Source organism: Anas acuta, chromosome 19 (assembly GCF_963932015.1).
Source record: "Anas acuta chromosome 19, bAnaAcu1.1, whole genome shotgun sequence".
NCBI classification, from domain to species: domain Eukaryota; kingdom Metazoa; phylum Chordata; class Aves; order Anseriformes; family Anatidae; genus Anas; species Anas acuta.
The window spans coordinates 2,296,282-2,318,460 of NC_088997.1; the positions used below are offsets into that span (position 1 = coordinate 2,296,282).

Genomic DNA, 22,179 nt, shown 5'->3' on the forward strand with positions numbered 1-22,179 from the left:
CTGTGTATTTAAACCAGATCATTGAAACCAGCTCACTTCATCACTCCAGCTGCGGGAGAAGCACAGAGCAACAAGCAGCCCACGTGGAAGCGATAGCTTCAGCTCACCAAGGACACGCAGCCTGCGAACCAAGTCTCTGTGCCAGCACAGCACGGGCAGCTGGTTCATTCGCTGAGGTTAAAGGCATTTAATGGTAGCTGACAAACCGTGTACTCGGCTAAAGAGAGCTCTTCCTCACCTTGCGAAGAGGAAGAGGTTCCCATCTTTAAATGCTTGAACCACCACAGCAAACGTTTGCAAGTAGCTGAGTCCGTTTTCATGCTGAATCTGGGCAACAGAGCACATGCAGCTTCAGAGGAAACTGAAGATTCCTTTGCCTGGATTTCACATTAAATCAGGACTCAGTAAAGATGTGCCTGTTGTTCATTACTCTCAGTAAATCAGCTCTCAGGGTGCATTGTTAAGAGATCTGGGCAAATTAGGCACCTACAAGCAGCGTGATGCTTTCCAGCACGAGCAGCTGAAGCATGAAGTAAAGCCAAGAAAACAAACCTCCCTCCCTCTATCAGAAACAACAGAAAGCCACAGTAAAAATAAATAAATCTGCTTATAGCCTCCAAAAAGGTTTTTCCTCTTAAATTATTGAACGGCTTGGGTTGGGGTGGGAGTCACACGGGCTGAATTTGGATGCCTACCATATACAACTGTACCTGCACCTCCAATTTATTCAGTATCAGGTTTTAAACCTTTATTTTTTATTCTGTTTTAATCTCCCACATTCCAAATCAGCCTCTCACAACCAAGTCATTCCATTAGATACCATGTTGGTAAGAACAAGATTTGGTTTAAGAGGTATTTATGTAAAAGCACTCATGTTCTGTCCCCCTAACAGAGCTCATTATTTCGTTAAGAAAACATCAAGGTGCTTTGGAAACCTGCTTTTTGTTTGAGTGCCACACGGACGTGTATTATCTACGACTGTGGAAGCAGAACAGCCACTGACAGAGCGGTGCCAGCCAGGCTGGGTGCAGTGCCACGCTGAAACAACCAAGCCATTACAGACCCCGTTGTTTGGGAGTGACTTGAAGACCCCTAGACCACACGATGGAGACTCACACAGCCTGGTGGGCTGGTTTTCCTGAGTGCCACTGAACTTGCTATGCCTTTCCCGGGCAAGTTTCCTTCTCTTACAGTTATCTCCAAGAAGCTACACAGCCTGAAGCAACAGCTTTCCCTCTGCACTGAACAGCAAGGATTCAAACCTCTGGGAAAGGCTGTTTAAAGCAGGAACATGTACACCAACTTTTACTATGCATATTAATAAATATTCTTTATTTAAATTTTGCACATTGCGCTTTAACATATTACATCCAAAACATTTTGCAAATGGATGTCTACTTTGTAAAATCTTATATTCAGCTCATTGTCATTCTGTACAGAATTATAGGTACAACATTACTTTGCCACTAGTTTGCTTTTTGTAAGTCTCACAGTAAGAGAAACATTTAATGAAAAGAGATGGCTTAAATTATAAGAGAGGCTTGCACAGCTACTCAACTAAAGATACAAGCCTGAAGAAAGAACAAAATTAATGAAATCACCTCCACCAGCCTCCCCCAAAAAAAGAAAAAAAAAAAAAGAATCACATTAATTTAAGATAAAATTTTGCCATAAGTCACTAAATTAAGTTTTTGAAAGAGAAGGCGCAGTAGTCATCTTGAGAATTTCAATGAAAGACAGAGCTATTTTATTGTATTTAGTTCGCTCCAGCCGTTGTCAACCAACCGTTACAAATGGGCCTCTTGTGATCATTTAAGCGGCAGTATTTATTAAATTTCTCCTTCAGATGCTGTCGGTATTGTTCTCTATTGCTGTAAAAAGACTTGTTGTTTGCCATAAATGACTGTATTTCATCTTGTGAGATAAAGATTTCCTCATCAGAAGTGCATTCAGATTCATCCTACAAATGAAAACAGGCATTTCAGAACTCCAGCATTGCCCTTCCTACACAGTACACCTGTCCTGTAATTGCACATGTCGTCTACGGTTGCTCTGAAGAAAGGTGTAGCCTTCATGTCAACACAAGAAGTCTTAGCTGGCTAATCCCATCACTTCATTCACAATGTTCTGCTCTTTTCTGGGTAAGAGGCAGCCCATACAGTCATGAAATCTACCAGAGCAATCTTCACAGTCTTAACACATTTCCATTGAAAGCGTATGGCTTTTATTACAGTTTTTTTTTGTTGCTGTTCTTAAAAAAAAATAAAAAATAAAGAACAAAGAAGAGAAAGGAATAGGGAAGGAAAGGGAGACAGACAGAAGAAAGTTGTCCAAGGAGCCTGTAATGGGAAGCAGTAATTAAGGCAGGAAGGCAGCAGAAATGTATGCTTCATTTGATAGAATGATACAATCCTTGTAACAAATAATCCAATTTGTCACTTGCATTCCAGTGACAGGGATTTTTCCTCCTCTGCAAAGCAACTGAGTTACACACTTCACAGAGAATATGGAAAAGTAAACAAACTAAACACCAGTAGAGTAAGTTACGAGTTTTAGTTTCAGTAACGTTATCTGCTGAAACAGTTCTTCATTGGGATTTCAAGTTCTAAACCCCATCCTCAATCCTAATGAGTTAAAGCAGTATGTGACAACCTAAAATTCCAGTGGAAGTGGTTACTTACAAGGAGCTCCACTAAACTCTTGGCACCTTTTCCAGTATCAGGAACAAGTGACATTTCTGTAGGTTCTGCAAACTGTGACACATTTTTCATATGCTCAAACCAAGGCAACTGCTGCACACTTTTTTCTGAGCTACAACAGCTTTCAGCATGCGTGTCTTTGGTCTTGTCACGATGAAACTCTGTGTGCATATTTCCTGAGGTCTCTCTGTTACCTGGGTCTGTCATACAGCTTCCAAGTTTCTGAATCTACAATTGAGAAAGGCAGTGTTAAACCTGAACCATTCAAGTTTTATTTAGGGGAGGGAGGCAACAGGGTAAGATGAAAGGAAAACTTTCAAAAGGAGAGCAAGGATATATATATTTTAAATGTATGTGCCTGGGGGGAAAAATGGCATATTAATACACTGCAAGTGCACAGAAGCGCACATGCTTAGGAACACATGAAAAAAGACTCTCTCCCACCACAACCCGTTCTAGGAAAGACCTCAATTTCGAAAGTTGGATGGATGGGTAACAGAAGATCCCTGCAACCCCATTTACTGCACTGGTCACAACTGAAATTTGAGCTACTTCTGTAACTACTTTAAAACATATGCATTTAAATAGCTATTCCAGCTCACTTATGTTCCTTACATGTTCATTCTCACACTTCAAAGTTTTACTTTTCTTTTTCTTCTTTTTGTTTTTGCCTTTTGTGTTACTCTCTTCTGAATTTGCCCAACACTCCACACAACTATCTCCATCCTCTTCTTTGTCATCACAGCGATGGACACATGAATCATCTCCTGCAAAAGCCAGGGCATTTTCTCATCAGATCCACTGAGTTTTGTGTATTCTGAACCAATATTAAGTTCTTCCCAAGCCTACCGTTTTCATCATGGTTGCAAATGCCTTCAGTGCAGGCCACATCGGATCCCTCTCGAGATCCTGTTTCGCTGCCCTCCATGCTAGATGAATAGCCACAGTCACTCCCATTACATTGTGGAGATAAACCTGAGACGAACAGAGAAGTTACACCAGTCTACAAGAGCTGTTGCACACTCTTTAATCGCGCCTCTAATAACTGAGATTTTTTAAAGTTACTTTAAAAATAACTGAACACTACTCTGCAAATGATAAATGCTTTTAAAAACAGAAAAAATAATAGAACTTAACATACCTTTCTTTATTTTAGGTGAACCTAATAGGGTACCACTACTAGGACAGGTGCAAGAAGTGCTTTCATTAGTAACAATTACTTCTACACAATTGTTAGCTTCTTCGGTGCTACCACAGGCTTTGCAACTACTTTCCATGAAGTCCGAATTTTCCTTAAAACAATAGATAAAACAGAAAAATAATGCTTGCAATTACCAAAAGTAGCTCAGCCAGCATCTTTAGCATGGACACTCTTTCCACAAGGAAGAAACAGCTAACACTGGTAACAGCCACAGCATTGCTTACAATTCTTCAGAAGCACAAGACAAGTCAAAAAAATAAATTTCCTCATAATACGACCCTCAGTTAGCCCAGTAAGTTCAGTCAAGAGATTTAGAGCAATAATTGCAACTATTTCATCAGTTTAAGGAGCTTCCCCCTTCCCAAAAAGATAATAATGGTAATCGTCTATGACTAGCATTTGAAATCCCATAGTCTAAGTGATCTTTAAAAACTGACAGCTCAAAAATATTCTACCATAAGCTGACCCCCTAGCTTCAGAATTAAAAAAATAAAAAAATAAAAAAAAAAAGGAACTTCTTTTAAAAGAAAGACTGTGCTAATCTGTGAAGTATTAACTTCTAGTAGCAATCAAAAACTAGTTCCCAAAAAAGAAATATAGTAAAAAAACCTCCCAAGAATTCTAACATGGAACAGTCAGTTGATGAATGAAGCACCAAATTAAAAACCCAGTTATTTAACACCATCAGAAACCACAGCTATCAATGTTTACCTTTGCTTGATTTATTTCCTTCTCTTCTGTTGCCTGCAAAGGAGTAGGGATCTCACACACACACTTATTTTTCCGTCTATTCTTTCGTTTTTGGCGCTTCTTCTCTTGTTTAAGTTCTCGCACTCTTTCTTCTTCTGAAAACTCTTCACAGAGCTGTTCCAATCGACTAATACCCTGCACTTTTTCCACAGCCATCTGTTTATAAGAGGTTAGATCTATTTATAGACGTTAACGCAACGCAAGCTTTTACATTTATAAAAAAAGAAGTCATTATGAAGGTGCTGGGGAGAGAGTTATCTACGTAATATCAAAGTGGAAAGTGAGTGTACAATTGGTGTATGTTAAAGAAACTCTATGAAGTTCTGTCTTAAGTTCAAAATCATACAGGATTGCAGAGTATAACTGGAATTGACCCACAAACACACCCAATGCAAGATTTAGCAGTTGTGTTTGTAATTCAAAAGCACATAGAGCATTTTTATCCATGAGCCAGATAAAACTGTTGTAACCAGAGCTACTTTAAATGGTAACAGGTAGAAATAATTTCACTCTGAAAGAAAAAACACAAGATCCAGTATATTATGATGTGTGGCTTGGAAAGTAAAAACAACTAAATGTCAGTCTTTATCTTCCAGTACACTTCACAACAGAATGCAACTCAGCTGTGATACACATTGGTGTTGCACAACTGTTGCCTGCATTGAACAGGGCACTCCTGAAAATCTCCTTCCAGCCCCACGTTAACAGAAAGCAGAAAAATAACTTCAGTAAGAATGTACACAGTCGCTATGGTGATTCAAATACAAGTTAGATAAATAGATTTTTACCTCAAAGCTTTTGCGTAAAGCATCAACACCTAGGTAAAAAAGCATCTGCCATGTTTGTTCCTCGGCTCGCAACTTTTGCCAGATTCGGTGTAATCTTTCATAAAGATGAATACCCAGGCAGGTCAAAACTTCTTCTTGGGCTATGTCTATTGTCTTAGCATGCCTTTCTCTCCGTCTAAAAGAAGAGTTGGACCAAAGCATAGCATTGTTAAAGTAGCTGGAAATCTACCAAAAGATCAAAGCAATTCAATGAGGTATTTTCTGTATGTACGACTAAAGATATGTTTGCATGAGCAGCTTTTTTAAATCAAGTTCTGCTGTGCTGCATGCAGATGCAAAATAGAAAGGACCAGCTCAGAACTACATTCCTGACATGCTAATTTGTGTATGGTACTGTAAGGCTGCGCTGTGCCTTCCACCTTAAGACTTCCCCCATGAATTTGTTCGCTCCTACTAGGAGGGCTCATCAGAGTTTTAATGTCAGAGATGCAGCCATTCTTTTATTTCCTAGAATTGTAACTTCGTTTATAGCAAGTATTTTAAGTTCCTAAATTCTTGTGTGCCAGTTAACCTAAGTTTATACATTACTTACCTTACAAAATAAAAAATATTTCAGTATTAATCTGCACTTTAATCCATAGTTGAAAAAATCATTATAGAAGTATTTGTATTCCTCACCAAACAGCTATGATCTAGTTCTAAAAATATAGAGCTCAAACTCCTATTTTTCATTGGAAGGATTTTAAGATGCAAAGAACAGGTTCAGAAATTACTATGAAATAAAAGTGGCAACAAAATTAAGTTCAACACTTGGATTCAGTAAAACTTTCAACAGAGGTTCTCTTTCTATTTCACATATTCTGAGCGCTTCGATGAAAAAGCAGGCAGTTCTAATGAGTGAACAAATGAAGAAGACATTTAGCAATTGTTCTCAGTCTTGCCTTCAGAGTTAAACACACTTAAAAGCGCTTTAACATCTTTACTACTTTGAAGCACTATCTTGAAAGTCTACTTCAATACGAGTATTCACATCCAAAAGTTTATTATGCAGCAAGGAGGCAAAAAACACTTCTGCAAAATACATTCAATAATAAAATAAAGAAGCAAAGCGCTAGATAGCCCACTCTAGCAAATTACATACTCATACCCTCCTGCGAACTCTGGTTCAGCTCGACCCAATAGGTGTGCGATGAAATCTGTTTCACAGCATACATGTATGTGACGTTCATGTGGACAGCAACGCAAACCCTCATAAAGTGCAGCACAGTAGCCCTTTTCTTTGCTGCAGTCTAGCTCACCAATAAGAATATTGTATGCCCGAAGTACTTTATTTTTGCAGTCAGTGCAAAACCTGTATTGAAACACAGAACAAAATAGAACTGAATTTTTATTCAAGCAGAAATTTAGAGCAGCTAAGCCTAAGTTGTAACACGCTGAGCTCTTTAACAGCACATGCTATATTTAAAATAGGTCACGCTAAGGTTTATGTTACTTCAAAAGGTAAAACAGTAAGACTTTGAATGTAAGCCACGTAAGTTTACTATATGCACTATACTACCTATCATGTATTAAAAGTCTAGGTATCAATTTCATGCTCCAAGGCATAAATCAAGCTAATTGTTAATATGAAGAAATTCCTATATCGATACGCAATACCATACTCAGAGATCGGAAATCTAATAGTGAACAAACTGAATTGTTAGTACAAGCCAGGAAAAAATTCCTCTCAATAACACACTCTAAGTTACTTTACAGGAATTATTTAAAGTATACTCAAGTGAGTGATAAGCAATAAGAAAAAAGGTTTCTTCTGTTGCCTGGTGTGTAAGAGTGGTTTCCACTACAAGCACCTTAAAACATATTTTGAATTATTAGATTACAGCACATATAGCAAAACAAGATTTACAACACAATGTATTCAATTTAAACGTGATAGCTCAGATAACTAACGTGAGAACAGTATAGTTATGAAGCCTGTTATAATTAAAATACAACAAAAATAATTTATAAAAGTAATCTTCAAGAAGCTACAAAACATCTTGCTGTATTATTCTAAAAATGCAAGTCAGACAAGCTGCTCACATTTCAGCTCTCAGCTTGAAAAGCTTGCTCTTCTTGCCATCTCTGGACAGTGTTTTTCCCTCCCCTAGTTTGTCCAGTCACTTGACAACACTAAGTCAAACATATTTTGATGTTTGATAGAACTATGATAACTGGCTAGTTTCTGTGGTGAAAGGAAAGAAAACAGTAATATTATTGTAGGTTAGCATCAGGAACACTGCCAACACCATGTTTAATGTCAGAGGAGATTAAAGTTGTTTTGTTTCCAAAGTGTTATTTCCACACCACCACCACCCCCGCACCCATCTGTGCCCCCGTGGTTTATATCTGAACCTTGAAACTACTGGAAATTAAAACTTTTTAATCAGCATTGTAGCTACCATCCACATGCAACAATAAGTTAGAGGCCTGTTTTTTCCCCTGCAAGAGAGATGTCAGGACACTAGCACTAGTAAGTTATAAACACCTGTTTTAAAACTGTGATTTGTATGCAACACCAACCCTAAAAATCTTCATCTGTTAGTTTAGTTGACATTATTTTGAAATTGCACATACTCCCTGAAAGCCTAAAAAAAGGCATAACCCCAATCAGAGTAGGCTACTTGTGCATGAGTAACTGGAACTCACTGCATTGCATCCCAACTAGCTCCTGCAGAAAGAAAAGTCTCTGGGATAGAAAGCATCAGTTTCAACATTCTATATTATTAAAAATGCATGGCTTTGACACCACTGGTGTTCTATATTATTACATAGCATTACTGTTATTCTATATTAACATAGCAATAAAAGTAATCCAAGATTCCTTCAGAAACATATTTTAAACACATCAATTAAAATCCTTTAACAGAAAAGGTAGTAAAGCTACTTGGAGTTAGAATTCTTACTGTCTTTCAACAGTTTACATCCCTTCCCACAACAATTTAAAAAAAAAAAAATCACCAACATTCATAGAATCATAGAATCATAGAATATCCTGAGTTGGAAGGGACCCTTAAGGATCATCAAGTCAGTGCATGCTGAAATTACTGCTAGAATACTAACTATGGCTACCAGATTTAAAGTTGCAAATGAGACTCACGTAATGTGTATTAAGAGGTCAACAAAAATAAAAGTACTTGCAATTTGAATACACCACGTTGTAGATCATAATTTAATTCTAACCAAAAAATAAGAGAAGTAGGTATGACTTCATCTGAGGTGTGTGCAATTCTCCAACTACGACCAGGAACAGTACAAAAATATTTCAACATCTTAATCTTGTCAACTGTTACAATGCAATCTGACATGGTTTTCTACCACCGTGAAGCTTAGATCTTAAGTTTTAGAAGGGTGTCAGAAGAACCCTGCAAACTTTTAAATGTTGCATAGATTCCACACGTATTTCGATTAACATGAAAACGCAGCATGTATTTCTCAAAATAAAGGCGTGTGTCTTTGTTCTTTTAACATACCTGTGTTTTCGTAGATACGTTTCTAATGTTTCTAAAAGACAGCTAGAATCAATTAAAACTACTTCATCCCTGCATTCCTGGGACATGAGCTCCCACACATCCATCCAACAACCCCTGGAAAAAAAAAAAAAGAAGAAAAAGAAAAAAAAACATTAGAAACAGACTTTACATTATCCTGCCAGCAGTTTGGCAAAGAAGCAAAATAAAGCATCATTAGTTTACCTGACCGCTCCCTGGAAAGGTCCATAGTGGAAAATGATCCTACACTTGCTCTCCTCCTTCTTGCTGTCTTCACTACTTCTCTTATCTGCACTTAATTTCTCTGTATTGAGTGTACTACCGCTGCCTTCACTGTCACATAGTAAAAGAAATTTTAAACTGGATCTATTATGAACTAGTTATTTTTCCTAAATAAATGCTATGAAAATGCTGCAGTGTTCCTTGATTTTCTTTGACTCCTTTATAGGCTAAGCCTTAAATTACAGAAAATTTAAGAGTCAGATATGAGATACAGAGTTTGCTGTCCATGTTCATAAGCCCAGATTAATGACAACTTTTTAAGAAGTTATAGCTGAAAGCAAGTAACAGTTTTTCAGTATATTAGCTTAAGTATCATCATATGTAAGTTTTAATACCTCTGGCAGATGGCATTTCATATGACAATTTACTGGAGAGAAAAAAAATGTAACGAAACAACCATCCACAAACTTCCACACATCTACTACCACAGAGAAACCATAAAAAGCTTCATTAAACTTCCAAAATTTGTTTAAAAGCTTTACTAAGTACCACCAAATATGTTAAAAGTACTCTTACAGAGCCAAGAACAGACTTTAAATAGTAAGTCATGTTTACTTACGGGCTTGTCTACACTTGACATTTTACCAAAATGGTCACTTCTGTTTCAGCTCATGTCTGGATACAACAGAGCAGTAAAAGAGAGGAAGAAGTACTCCAATTTAATAATTAGTTTCTCAAGAGTACTTATTTATGCTATTATCTCAGTGACTTGCCAGATCATTTAAGAGAGGTTAAGACACTCCTTAGCCCCAAATGGAACTGAGCAGTGACAAACCAGGTACACTGAAACACAGAACGTCAAGTCACTCTCCAGAGGTATTAGCTGGCATTCCTAATTAAGTAACTTGAATAGTAAGTGTGTTTAATTATCCAGAGTGCTTCTTTTTTTTTTGTGTGTGTGTGTGTATATGAAACACCTAACAGAGGCATCTCCTCTGAAGAAGTTTCTTGTAATGGAGTCAAGCAGAAGCTCTAAGTTGATCCACAGAATTTGTTCTGTGAGACAATTCTATTTGACGCCTCCATGTCTAGGCTGTTAGCACATTCGCTTCCGCTCCAGGCAGCGGATTTATTTGGAGAAATATCAGTACCGATACACCCTGATCACTTCTGTACTGCAACAAATGGGTATCGACCGAGCAAGCAGAGTGCAAGCTATGTTTCTTTAGCAAACTACACTGATTGTCCACATGCCACACTATCAGATAAAGCTGGAAGCTTTACTTGCAGTATATTAAAACACTGCTCTTCCACTTATTCCATTATCCTGCAACTGCTCAAAATACTAAGGAGATTTATACCAGCATGAATTAAAGAAATACAGACAGCATTTTCCTCTATACACTCATTTTCAGCACTGTTTTGTCGTGCCAGAATGGCAAGTACAGGTTCTGTGATACACGCTCTTGCACAGAGAATATTAATCTTACTAAAAACAAACTGAAAAAAATAACACTTTCTTAACGCTTTGAATTTGCTGTATTTAAAAAAGAATACACCCCTATGATCTTTTGCTTGTGTCACATAAGCTTTAAACCAATTATGTGACAGGTCTGGAACCAAAATATAATAGGAGATGATGATTATCTACCAGCATCCTCAAGCAGCACAACTGAAAAATCAAGTGTCCGATTCCACATGCCTAGCATCTCAGGGGATTCACCTAAACCCAAACAGACTCAACTCTGCATAGAAAAATACATGTCTTGTAAGTGGAAACCTGATGATCAAACTTGAACAGGTTGTATGCTTAACCAGAAGCAGAACACAACTGACTGAAGTTCCCGAACACTCCAACTAAGCACAGTAGTGAAATTTATCAGCAATCATTTCAACAACACTATCAACAATGATCAAACAAACACAAAAACCCCACACCACAGATTTACAGGGTGTGTTTTTTTGGTTAGCCAGCTGGCACAAGCCTTACAACTAAGGCACAGAGCATACATGCACCGTTTGCACTGATGTATTCAAAACATGCTGTCACATTTTGAGAAAATTAAAACATTTAACAGATTTTTAGTTTTAAACCTGCCTCCCAACCACAACAAAGCCCTCTGTTAACAATGCCTTGTGCAGTCATCAATAATCTCAAGCAAAACGATGTATATTTGTACCCTTTTACTTCAGTGGGAGAAAAACTGCTGACTAATTGCTTTCGTACAGAGCACAAAAACCACGTCTTTCTAGAGCATTGTTCGTATCACAATGCAGAAGCCATCCAACCCCTGAGCAGACTATATTCCGAGATATATTCCAGATGAGAAATGAAAAGCACATCAGAGAGCACTGAGTTGTGATGGCCAAGTTAGCTTTTGGCAACTGGTTTCGAAATTAAACATGGGTATTTTTATGGAAGGGGAAAAAAACAAAACCAACCAACAATACTACCAGCCTGGCACCAAAGGAAAGACCCAAAATCCAAGAGTAAAAAATGCAAGAGCTGGAATTAACGAGCACATCTGGGGAAACAGCTGATTTCGTAGAGCGGCCTTAAAGTTCATATGAAAACATCACCAAGTGGCTGAGGGAGCTCTGACAAAGGGGGGGAGCACCTCTCACTGCAGAGAGTGGGAACTCACGCTGAGAGGGCAGGAAACCACACAGCACTGCTCACTGGACAAAACTGAAGTGTGAGCAAGGGCAGCGTGTAAAGGTTTAAACATCCTACTGCAGTAAGAGTCACGGTCTTACCAACTGAAGGGCTAACTGCCTTCTTATAAAACCTACAGAGAAAGACTCGTGGCCTATAAGGCATGCTGCCCCAAATTCTTGGGTGCCTCCTCCTCTTCCCTGCAACTTTTTGGATTTAATATAATCCAAATAATTTGGTAATTACTACTCCAGAAAACAGATAAAAGCATAAAAATTGGTCTCTGTGCTTGAGAAACTAGTATGTGTAGTTTGGTTCCTTAAATATTTTAGATTAAGTTGTGCATGTTAAGCATAAACTTACCCCAAAGGTTTTGGTTTGTGTGTGTCCAGAGAGTGTAACTGACATCTTTTGTTCTTCTTACTTTTGGGAATTGCATCGATCATATCATTCAGTTTGGACCTATGGAAAAAAAAGTAACTTAGTATTCTGAAAACAGTTATCCAGAGAAATTTCAAAGGGATTGATTCAGCTCACGTATCAGAAACGAGTATGCTAAAGAACACTGAATCTAAAATTTTCTTCCTGTTCCATATTTTTACTTATGACACACAGTCTTGCAGTACACATGGAAAATACAGTATAGGTATTCCAGCCAAATCCTAGCAATCAGGATAAAGATAACTCACGTGTTAACAAGCTATTGCGTTACTCCCCTTTAAAAATAACGGGCTTGGAGCAGTGACACCTATTTCAAAAGTGCAGGGAATTACGAATTCATCATGTTACACTACCTCACCCTCCAAACCTCACTATCCCCAGCTCTGCACTAACCCCTCTCACTTCCCACTGGCCTGCAGCAAGAAGTAAAACAAGCTGAAGCCAAGGGGAAGGTAAAGGCACGCTGTGGTGAGCAGTCACTGTTTGGTTCGTTGACAGCTGAGAAACAAATGGCACTGAGACCAAGGCTACTTACTGTGCTAGCCAAACCCAGAGGGTTTCACTTTCTCAGCATTACCTTTCTACTCAAGAGTAGAAAGGTAATTTTTTATTGTTTATGTTTTACATGCAAAACAGCACGGTGAAGAAACGCTCTTCTTCCAGAGAGCCTGAAAAACCCACAGTGCCTCTTCCAAGATTAATGACTAAACATTTTAATAGCTGTATCTTTCAACTGCAACCATGGCATCACAACTGATGGTATGAAAGGTTAGGCATTTGGGTTTGTTTGTCTTCAGGTTAGTAAACAACTCCTTTAACAGAGCTGTAAATACAAGTATGTGCTATCAGATGCAAATTTGCAACAACTCAGCATCTCCAACAAGAAAGCTGCAAAGAAGTCACACGCACAGAAGCTAGCTTTCCTTTTCTTCAGATGAGAATAATCTGAGCAGTTCTAAGATAACAGCGGGTCTCACTTACCCATGCACATAAAACAGTGTATAAAGCTTCTTTGCATCAGTCATACAGCTCCGGGTTACAGAAAGAACACCCTTTGGCCCTACTGTTAGAGGCTCAAGTGCTGGATTTCCAGACTCAACAAGCTGGGAAAACAGACGTTCCACACTACGACGACAGCCAACACACGGGACCAGCTGAGAAAGTGCACTCAAAACTTCTCGTGATGTCACCATCATGGCAATATTTAGATCCTGCTGTTTAAGCATGCTATGCCTCTAAAAGAGAGCAAGAAATGAAATAATTAGAAATAAAACATAAAAACACAACTTAAGCTGTTCGGCTTTTCCTCATCAAAATACACTCGAGGTGGGAACTGCATGCAGTGCTCAGTTTCAGCTCACCACCTTCCTACCAATCACTTACAATGCTTACTGTATGAACAAACCACATCCACTAACAACAGTGGAGCAATTCTACTTCAAGTCTTACAGTCTGCCTTCAGAAAAAAAATTAAGTATTTTTCTCTCCTGTCACTCAGATCAGCAAATACTGCTCCCAAACAAAGGGCACGTGTCCCTGTCATTAAAGAGGCCTTTTTCCTCCAACTCAGCTCAGATGTTTTAGTAAAGGGCCTTACACACAACTCTGCACATCATTTTCTACTCGTTCTCATTTCATCTTTGGAACATAGAAAAGAAACTCCCGGACACTCATTGGCATGTATGGAAATCTCATTGACAACAAACTCCATCTGTTTGCACCAAGACAATTCAGCACTGCTGTCCCTAGAAGGCTACGTGCCATTTCACATTACAAATCTAATACCTGAAATCAAAAAAGCACACATTACTATTCAGGGTGAAACATTTTCACTTCAGGAGCGAACATCCATGTGTGCTAATAATAGAACTTTAAAGAGAACACCTTCTAATATTTCTTACGTCAATAAACAATTTTAGGAGCTTCTCCTCGTTCCTCTGTCAAACATATCCACGCACACAGACACAAAAAGCACATACCTTTCTATTTCTTCTTCTAACTGCTAAATTACTAGCTCGGAGTTCGTCAACTTTGAACTTCCACTAGCACAGCTAAACGGAACAGATGGTCCATTCCTCTGAGAGCGTCCCTTCCTCACACACCACCCAACATATCTACTCTTTGAGTATCAGCACTACAGGCACTTCTCAACTTTATCTGTCAAAGCAGAGTGCTGTCAATATATTAATTGTGTCACTTTCCCCTGGTTATACAAAAAATACAAATACGCTTACAAAGCTGTATCTACACAGTGAATGTTTTGCCATACTGCTATCAAATCACACCAGTTAAACGCAGAAAAGATGTCACAACTGGTGGGGAAAGAGAGACCACACAACATAGCAAAAATAATCGGTCACAAGGAATGCATCGATACCTTGATTGAAGTGAAAAAATATTTATTACACTTTAAGTAATTCATGTTATAAAAAGTAAAGCTATTATCAGAAAACATTTCATGTTTGTGCTCTGAAAGGAAGACACATTAAATAATCTGACAAGTGATAGCACTCCGCAATAATCCTCTTTTCTGTAATTAATAGTACTAATCACAGCAACAGCAGAAATGAGCTATTTTCACAACACAACCATGCTTCATAGGCAGCATATGTCTCAACTGCTGCTGCCAAGCCACAGTGAAGAAATGTAAGCTGCCTATCAGCAAACTGGCTTGTTCCTTCTGACATCAAGTGGCAACCTTTATTTATTTATTTATTTATTTATTTATTTTTGCTACAGGTGTTACTGTGCTACTGCTATTTGCCAGAGCGTTCAGATAAGTTTCAGGGGTGCCACAAAGAAAATGTCTCTCGCTGTTCAACTACATCTAATCTCTAAAGTAGCACATTAATTCTACCTTGGTATGGTACTAGCTATAACAACCAGACCTTAAGCAATGCACACTTCACTTGAATAAGCAGTTCAAGATTTATTTTCTAGAAAGGAGTGAGAATGTAGTAAGAAACCGTAGTTTCCATTAAGCATAAACTGGCAGTGACCAGTTTTCAACTCTAATTGGATATGCAGCAACTGCCTCCTGGGAAGACAACAGTGTATAAAAGCTGTGAAGCACAGAAGATGAATGCACCCAGTGTACTTTGGTACCAATACATAATTGCATATAGGCTCCAACGTGTCTTTCAAGTCATTTATTAAGTCATTCCAGGAATGACAGCCTCCTGGAAAAGTGAGAGCATGAACCTACAGAAAGCAAGATCTAGCACATGTCTTTCTTAAAAAGAGTGGTGTACTCACCTGAATGAATTGCTTTAGTTGTGCATTGTTGTTCTGATGTCCATCAAGGTTTAGCACATTATCAGGAAATTCCATCACCATCTATGTGAAAGACAAAAAAAAAAAAAGTTCTCAGAAAAAGCTGAATACACAGCATTACCTTGTTTTGCTTTCTTGAGAATGGGTAAATAAGATATTAGGTCCTCACTCAACTATATTAAAAGCTTGAAGAGGCACAAAGACAGAGAATGTTTCAGCAGATTAACCAAGTATTTTCACTAATACAATGTTCTACAAAAAGTTTACAAGCAGAAAATGTTGAACAGCTGATACAGGAGAGAGCAGAAGTTGCTAAATGGAATATCACTGTTTATGTTACATTATCTGCAGGACTTGAGACCTTGCTTCAGTTAAAAAGAAGAGTGGTACTTCAGCACAAATTGAAATCCAACAGCCTAACACAATTTATAAAGCTATGAAAAAAAAATCCAGTCACAACATTTTAAGGACATTGAGTCTACTTCTCCAAAGGCTAATTTAAAACGGTCTTAATTCAGGAAGGTACTCCAAGGTATATTTTGTTTTGTGCGACTGCAGCTGCAATTCTCAGGGGGCTCAACGTTAAAATGTCAAGCCTGCAGAACAATGAGATTAAGTAATTAATATTTCTTTCCCAACTACTAACCAAAGAGGGCAATTTCTTGAAAAGGCAGTGAAATAACTTCTAGTCAAACCGACATAACCATGGAGAAAAATGAAGCCAACTAGAACCAGAAGTGAAGACTAGCTAAGTTATCTTCTTTGTCCAAACTGAGAAATAGAGAATTTAACAATATAAATATTGAAAGTTCAATTTAAAATCTCAAAGACAAAATAATAACTTTGATTAGTAACTCTAATATCAATCAACACCAAAATAAAATCATCCAATTCCCTATTTTTTCGCTCTCCTCTAACTTCCTTCAAGTGCCTGGTAAAGAGAGAATTCCCTGCTGTCTGTATAATTGCAGACACTACCTCCAGAGAATTGATACGCTTACTTTTACAGGCACTCAACACTGCTCCAAAATAAACATCTATTCTCTACGGCCAGAAAGCAAAGCAATATTTTGATCTCACATGTGCTAGAATCGGAGCATCAGCAGAGCTGCCTAGTTGTGTTTGTGCAGAACAGTGCCACAGCCACAGCTAACTCTGATGTATTCTCACGTATTTCTTTTCCAGCTTCCCTTTCCTCACCCCTGACCATACACACTCAGCAGCAGAGCACGAGGTTTGGTGGCAGGATTACAGGTTTCCTAGATGGCTAATTTGATGCTCCGGTTGTGGATGAGCTAAATGCAAAAGTAAAAACACTATCTGCTAATGGCAAAATGAAAAGAAAAACTTGCATATTTCTTTCCCCTCACCTTTATCACCCACTATCAGACAACACCCACAGATAGACTGCACAACACAGTGAAATTATCAAAGACTAAATTTATTCACGTGTCTGTTTGATGAGATTTTATTAACTGGTTAAACATAAGCCACCGACTGGAAGAAAAGATTTCCACGCTACCACATCAAATGGAATGCCTTCTAGAGATGATGAAAGCTGCTTAAGAAGTGAAAAGGGTTAATATTTAAACTTCCTTTAATTTATAGTTGAAGCTTAGAAACACAAAAGTAAGAGTGAACAATTCATTTAGAGGAGAGATATCATACTACACCTAAACAGGCTTCTGGGCCATTGGAAAGCAACATTACGAGTTTAAAAGCACTAAGAGCCATTCATTCAATGTTTTGCAAGCAGCAGTTCACTATTTTTAGAGTTCAGGCACAGACTAAGACTTCCAGCTGACAAACAGAAAGGAAGCAGTCCCATTAATTTTCAATTTTAAGTTTTAAACAGGGTCAACACAAACCAGTTAATTTCAATGACCGTTGTTTTTTTAAGATAATGCTTAAGACGTGTAATTACATTTAAAAGACAACAGCATCCATTTCAAACAACTGCATCTCTTGCAATAGCTCTCTTTAAGAATTAAAAATAAATAATTAAATCATGGAAGGCTGCAAGACAAGGAAGCTAAGAGCTCATTCAGCTGTTTCTACAGACTTATCTGCAGACCAACCTCGATATCTGAATACTGTGTAACAACAGCAACTGAATGGAAAAAAAAAAAAAGGATGTTAGAATGTTTCTTCATGGTGAGGATGACTTGCACTTACATAAATGCCTCTCATCCAGATACAGAACTGACATACGGTTATTGGAACCTCTTCAATTACAACTATGGCTTGCCTCTGGTGTAAAAAAATTATAATGACAACACACTGCAGTTGTGCAAAGTTTCAGGCAGGGAGTTAAATTCGGGAACTAAATCACAAACGGAATTTTAGGCCAGCCTAAGTCAAATCATCTGTCTCACGCTTGCTATGGCCGAATATTCACACACACTTCTCACAATCTGTCAAATGCAAACAAAAAACTTAAAGTATTCCTACACGACACTGGGACTGCAGTTAATAAGCCATTCTAGGGGGGCTTTGAAAAACTCAAGGGGAAACTGCCTAACATATAGCACAGTTAACCAGATATGACAGACTATGTGAGGCCAAAAAACAGTGACGATTTTTGGAGATTTATGAATATGCCATCATTTACAATGACCAAAACTAAAACACAGCGAGGAGCTCCTCTTTGAACATAGCAGAGCCAGATGGGATTGAGACAGAGAGTCTTCAACAATGTGACAAAGTGTTTAGAGACCGTTTGAAGATGCTCAATTGTTTTGCTCTGGAAGATGGAAGAAGTTACATTATCAAGTTGGTAAAGTTAAGAAAAAATAGCAAGCCAGACATTTTTCCATATCTAAATGTGACATGAGATTTTTAGAACACGTACATTTTACACCGTTTAAGCAGTTACTGTCACATGACATGTCACTGACAACAGAATTCACGTATGAATGATTAAGATACCCTGCCCCACTACGTAAATCCAATTTTATTTTCAGCCCAATATTTTCTTACATTAACAATTCAGGCAAATGACAACCGGCTGGAGTGCACCCTGTGTTCACCTACTATGCAATTTCTGACCCTTCCTCCAAACACATGAAGAAAACAGAAAGACCAGAGTGCCTCTACGTTGCACTTAGTTTGCTTTTCCACTGAATCTTCTAGAAATGGCAAAATCCTCATGTTTTCAAAAATCACGAGAATATGCTGGAATGGAAAGCCTCCGAGATCTGTTGCTGCATGCACGGCAGCACTTCTTACACACTCCGTAACCCCTTACTTTAAGGCAAAGCTACTGAAAACACCTTCGGCCTTCTCCTGCCTGCTCACAGGCAAGGCAATTCCCTAGCCTACACCGTGTGTTTTTAGCCTGCGATGTGTGTTTTAACGTTAACATGGCTCCTTTCCCGACGGGAGGAAAAATGGCTTTGCCCCACATTCGTGCTCTGGCACCGAGGCACGCCTGTCACTTGGGAACGAGTTCCGTGCGGAGCCCAGCACGCCAACAACTTTCTCCCCGTGCTGTTTACGGCTTTTTAGGGCTGGGGCCGGGGCAGGAAAGTCCTGCAAAAAGCTGCAAAACCCCGGGGCCGAGCCTGGCAGGAGCAGCCCCGTGTGTGAAGGCCTCGCCCGGGCACCGCGACGCCCTGAGGGGGTGGAAGGGGGAGGGGGGGTCTCGGCACTCACCGTGAGGGTGTCATCGATGTAGAGGGGGATTTGCCTCTTCTCGAAGGGGAACTCCTCCTCGCCGTCCCTGCACACCGCCACCAGCCGCGCCATCGCCGCCGCTTCCTCCTCCCAGCTGCCGAGCCTGCGAGCAGCCCCGAAACGCCGCGGAGGTAAATCGCCGCCTGGCTTCCCCGGCACACTTTCACCAGCAGGGGAAACCGAGCCTGCTTTACCCCATCGCCTGATTCACCACGGGCACACAGCCCCGCGCCGCCGCCGCTTCACGGACACCGGGGAGCCCGGCCCGGAGCTCGCAGCGGGACCGGGGCTGGGGGCGGCGGGGACGGAGCCGGAGCCGGGGCCGGGCTGAAGGCGGCGGGGCCGGGCGGGGACGGGGAGCACGGGGGAGCCCCGATGGAGCCCGGGCAGCCCCTGAGGTGGCTGCGGAGGGCAGGGGGGGTCCAACACGGCCGCCTCCCTCCCTCCCTTTCTCCCCCTCAGGCCGGAGGGGCCGCAGCCCGCCGGCCTCCAGCGTCCAGCGGGGGCCCGGTGAAGGCTCGGAGCTGAGGCTCCCCCGCTCCTTCCCTCACCCCCTTCCCTCCTTTTTTTCCTTCTCCTTCTCCCTCCCCTCAGCCCCACCGCCCCCTCCCCGGGCCTTTACCGGCTGCCCCCAGCCGCGGGCCGTGACAGGCGGGCGGACACCTCGGGCCCCACCTCGGGCCCTGCCGCGGGGCCGCCTCCTTCCGCTCCCCCTTCCCCGGGCCCTCCCCGCGGGCGGCGGCCCCGGCCCCGGCCCGCCCCGGCCCGGCCCGGCCCGGCCCTCCTCTCGCGAGACACCGCGGCCGCTGCTTCCTCCCCCCCCTCCTCTTCCTCCTCCTCCTCCTCCTCACCCCCCCGGTGCCGGGGCCGCCCCCCGCCCGTTGCCTCCCGGGCTGGGGCCTCCTGAGGAGCCCCGGGGCGAGGCCGCGTCACAAACGGCTCTGAGAGAACTTGGGGGGGGCCGTGAGGCACAGGCCGTGCTCAAGGCTTTTTATTATATATATATATATATTATTTATTTATTTATTTTTTTATTCCCTCGTTTCGTTATAAAAACGTTTCCGAGGAGGAGTGAGTGGTTTTGGCTTGCGCACCACCTGCCTCTGAGGGGAGCGCTGTGTGGAGCCGCGTCGCTGCACGGGTTGCAGCTGTTTTCATGGTTTTCTTAACCAAAATTAAATAAATTAATAAATTTATATATATTTTTATAATTATAAATTAATAAGCTGGCATTTTAGCAGCATCTCGCCTTCAGTGTGGTGGGCATGGGCTCATGCGGGCACCTCAAACCCTGCGTGCTCAGGGTTACACGCACGTTAATAAAAGATGCGTGGAAACGACCATCCAATTTTGTCATTTATCCATGGAAAAGGGCTTTTGGGGCTGCTGGAAAACTCCTCGCTACCTACACAACAGGGAAGCGACAGCGCCTCGGTGCCATTGCATGTGCGTGCCCATCTTCTCGCCTGGCAGAAAGGCCTGTGCTCTCAGCCACGGGAGCTTTGAAATCGGATACCGGCTGAAATCTTTATTGTAATATTCCACTTCAAAAGAGACCTGACTGGGTTGGAAAGGAAGGTGTGCTGCTGTCTGAATTAAAAAAAAAAAAAAAAAAAAAAAAAGACGCACTTAAAACCAATGAAATTTGGTAAGCAGTAGCTGTTGTTTAAGGAATAACAAGCTTAAGGACAAATGTAATCAGCCGTACATTTTTTCTATCCCGCAGCCCTACAAAAAGGTCATTCAATGGAATTACGGCACCAAAGATGAAACAACTTCTGGTTTCCCAGCACTCTGCTTTACTATAATTAAAGTCAGTGGCATGCTATAGTTCAACCATTTTAGCCTTACTAGTTGAAATATATTCAGCTTTCACTAATTATATAAAATATTTTGATTTATTTTCACATATATCTGTAGATCTCTGAGAGTTTACTCATCTCAACACACCCAACTGTGAAATGAAATGTAGTGCCCTTGTCCCTGCCAGCCACTGAACTAGCAGGCACCGAGGTGCACACAAAGAAAGTGTCTCCAGCATATCACGGTGCTAACTTCTCTTGCATCTTTTTGAGCCGATACAGTGCCTTTCTTGTACAGATTCTGTGACCAAAGATGGCTTGCTTGCATTTCGTGGTTCTTGCAGAAGCATGGTTAATTATCTGTATCTATTCATAGCCTAAACATTCAGAATTAATAACTGCTGGTCGCTTCAGGGCAGAATTTGCCACGTTGGTTATTGACAATAAGTAATGGGAATTAATTGTCCTTCATTAATTCAGTGGTGAGCAACTGACTTCAGACAGCTTTAAAAGTGGGAGACCGCCACGCAGTGCTGCGCTGTTCTCATGCTGTACTCATGTGCTACGGGCCCCTCGGCTCACCAGCGCTGCTACAACCACAGCTCCAGTCCTGCAACCAGCCCACTGCCTGCACGCAGCTCGCAGGGCTCTGCACAGACACAGCAAACCTCCCACGGAATTTTTGCTTCGTGAAATGGAGTTGGCGTCTAGAGAGTTTGCTGCTTGTCCAGACACAACTCGGCTTTGTCACACCCAATTAACGCCTTAATTCTGAATCACGCTGGTAGACTTGTGCTCGCAGGTAGAACTCGTTGCAGGTCTTGCGCTTCAAACAGTTCAAAAATTAATATCCATGAGTAGTTTTGCACAAATGATTACTGCCATTCAGTTTGCGATGGAAGCCTTTCTTCCCTAGGCAAGGCTAGGAATTGTTTTCAAATAAATTACCAGAAAAACAGTTACCAGGAAACTGCTACAAACTATGATAATTGTTTGTAAGACAGGGTTGCCTACTAACGGCATCTGCCTGCTGTAGTAACTGCAACTAGTACACTACAGGCTGATTTTCTTTAATTCTGAAGACTATATGGCTAGAACGTGGAAGTAAACAAGCATAAACTCAGCATGTCCACAGTATATAA

The 22,179-nt window shown here is 40.7% G+C and overlaps 1 protein-coding gene across 2 annotated transcripts; it reads right to left on the minus strand.

The window, feature by feature from the left end:
* Window positions 1–1,303: 1,303 nt before the first annotated feature.
* GGNBP2 (gametogenetin binding protein 2) lies at window positions 1,304–20,015 on the minus strand. Of its 2 annotated transcripts, none has more exons than XM_068656429.1 (14): window positions 19,858–20,015; window positions 19,215–19,338; window positions 15,543–15,623; window positions 13,269–13,522; window positions 12,210–12,308; window positions 8,951–9,064; window positions 6,580–6,789; window positions 5,439–5,613; window positions 4,612–4,806; window positions 3,841–3,991; window positions 3,549–3,674; window positions 3,315–3,466; window positions 2,682–2,927; window positions 1,304–1,960 (listed from the first exon to the last, which is right to left on the minus strand). In XM_068656429.1, the coding sequence occupies exons 2-14, from the start codon at window positions 19,305–19,307 to the stop codon at window positions 1,757–1,759; spliced, it is 2,100 nt and encodes a 699-aa protein (XP_068512530.1). In that variant the 5' UTR covers window positions 19,308–19,338; window positions 19,858–20,015; the 3' UTR covers window positions 1,304–1,756. The 2 variants fall into 2 exon arrangements, with proteins under 2 accessions (XP_068512530.1, XP_068512529.1); XM_068656428.1 differs by having other exon boundaries at window positions 6,586–6,789; window positions 19,858–19,991.
* Window positions 20,016–22,179: the final 2,164 nt, after the last annotated feature.

Coding starts and splice junctions, on each gene's coding strand:
- GGNBP2 (XM_068656429.1), bottom strand. CDS start 19,307: ATGGCGCGGCTGGTGGCGGTGTGCAGGGACGGCGAGGAGGAGTTCCCC. Junction 13,523..15,542: donor AACTAAAGCAATTCATTCAG/GTGAGTACACCA, acceptor GCTCTCTTTTAG/AGGCATAGCATGCTTAAACA. Junction 3,467..3,548: donor TTGCAACCATGATGAAAACG/GTAGGCTTGGGA, acceptor TGGCTTTTGCAG/GAGATGATTCATGTGTCCAT.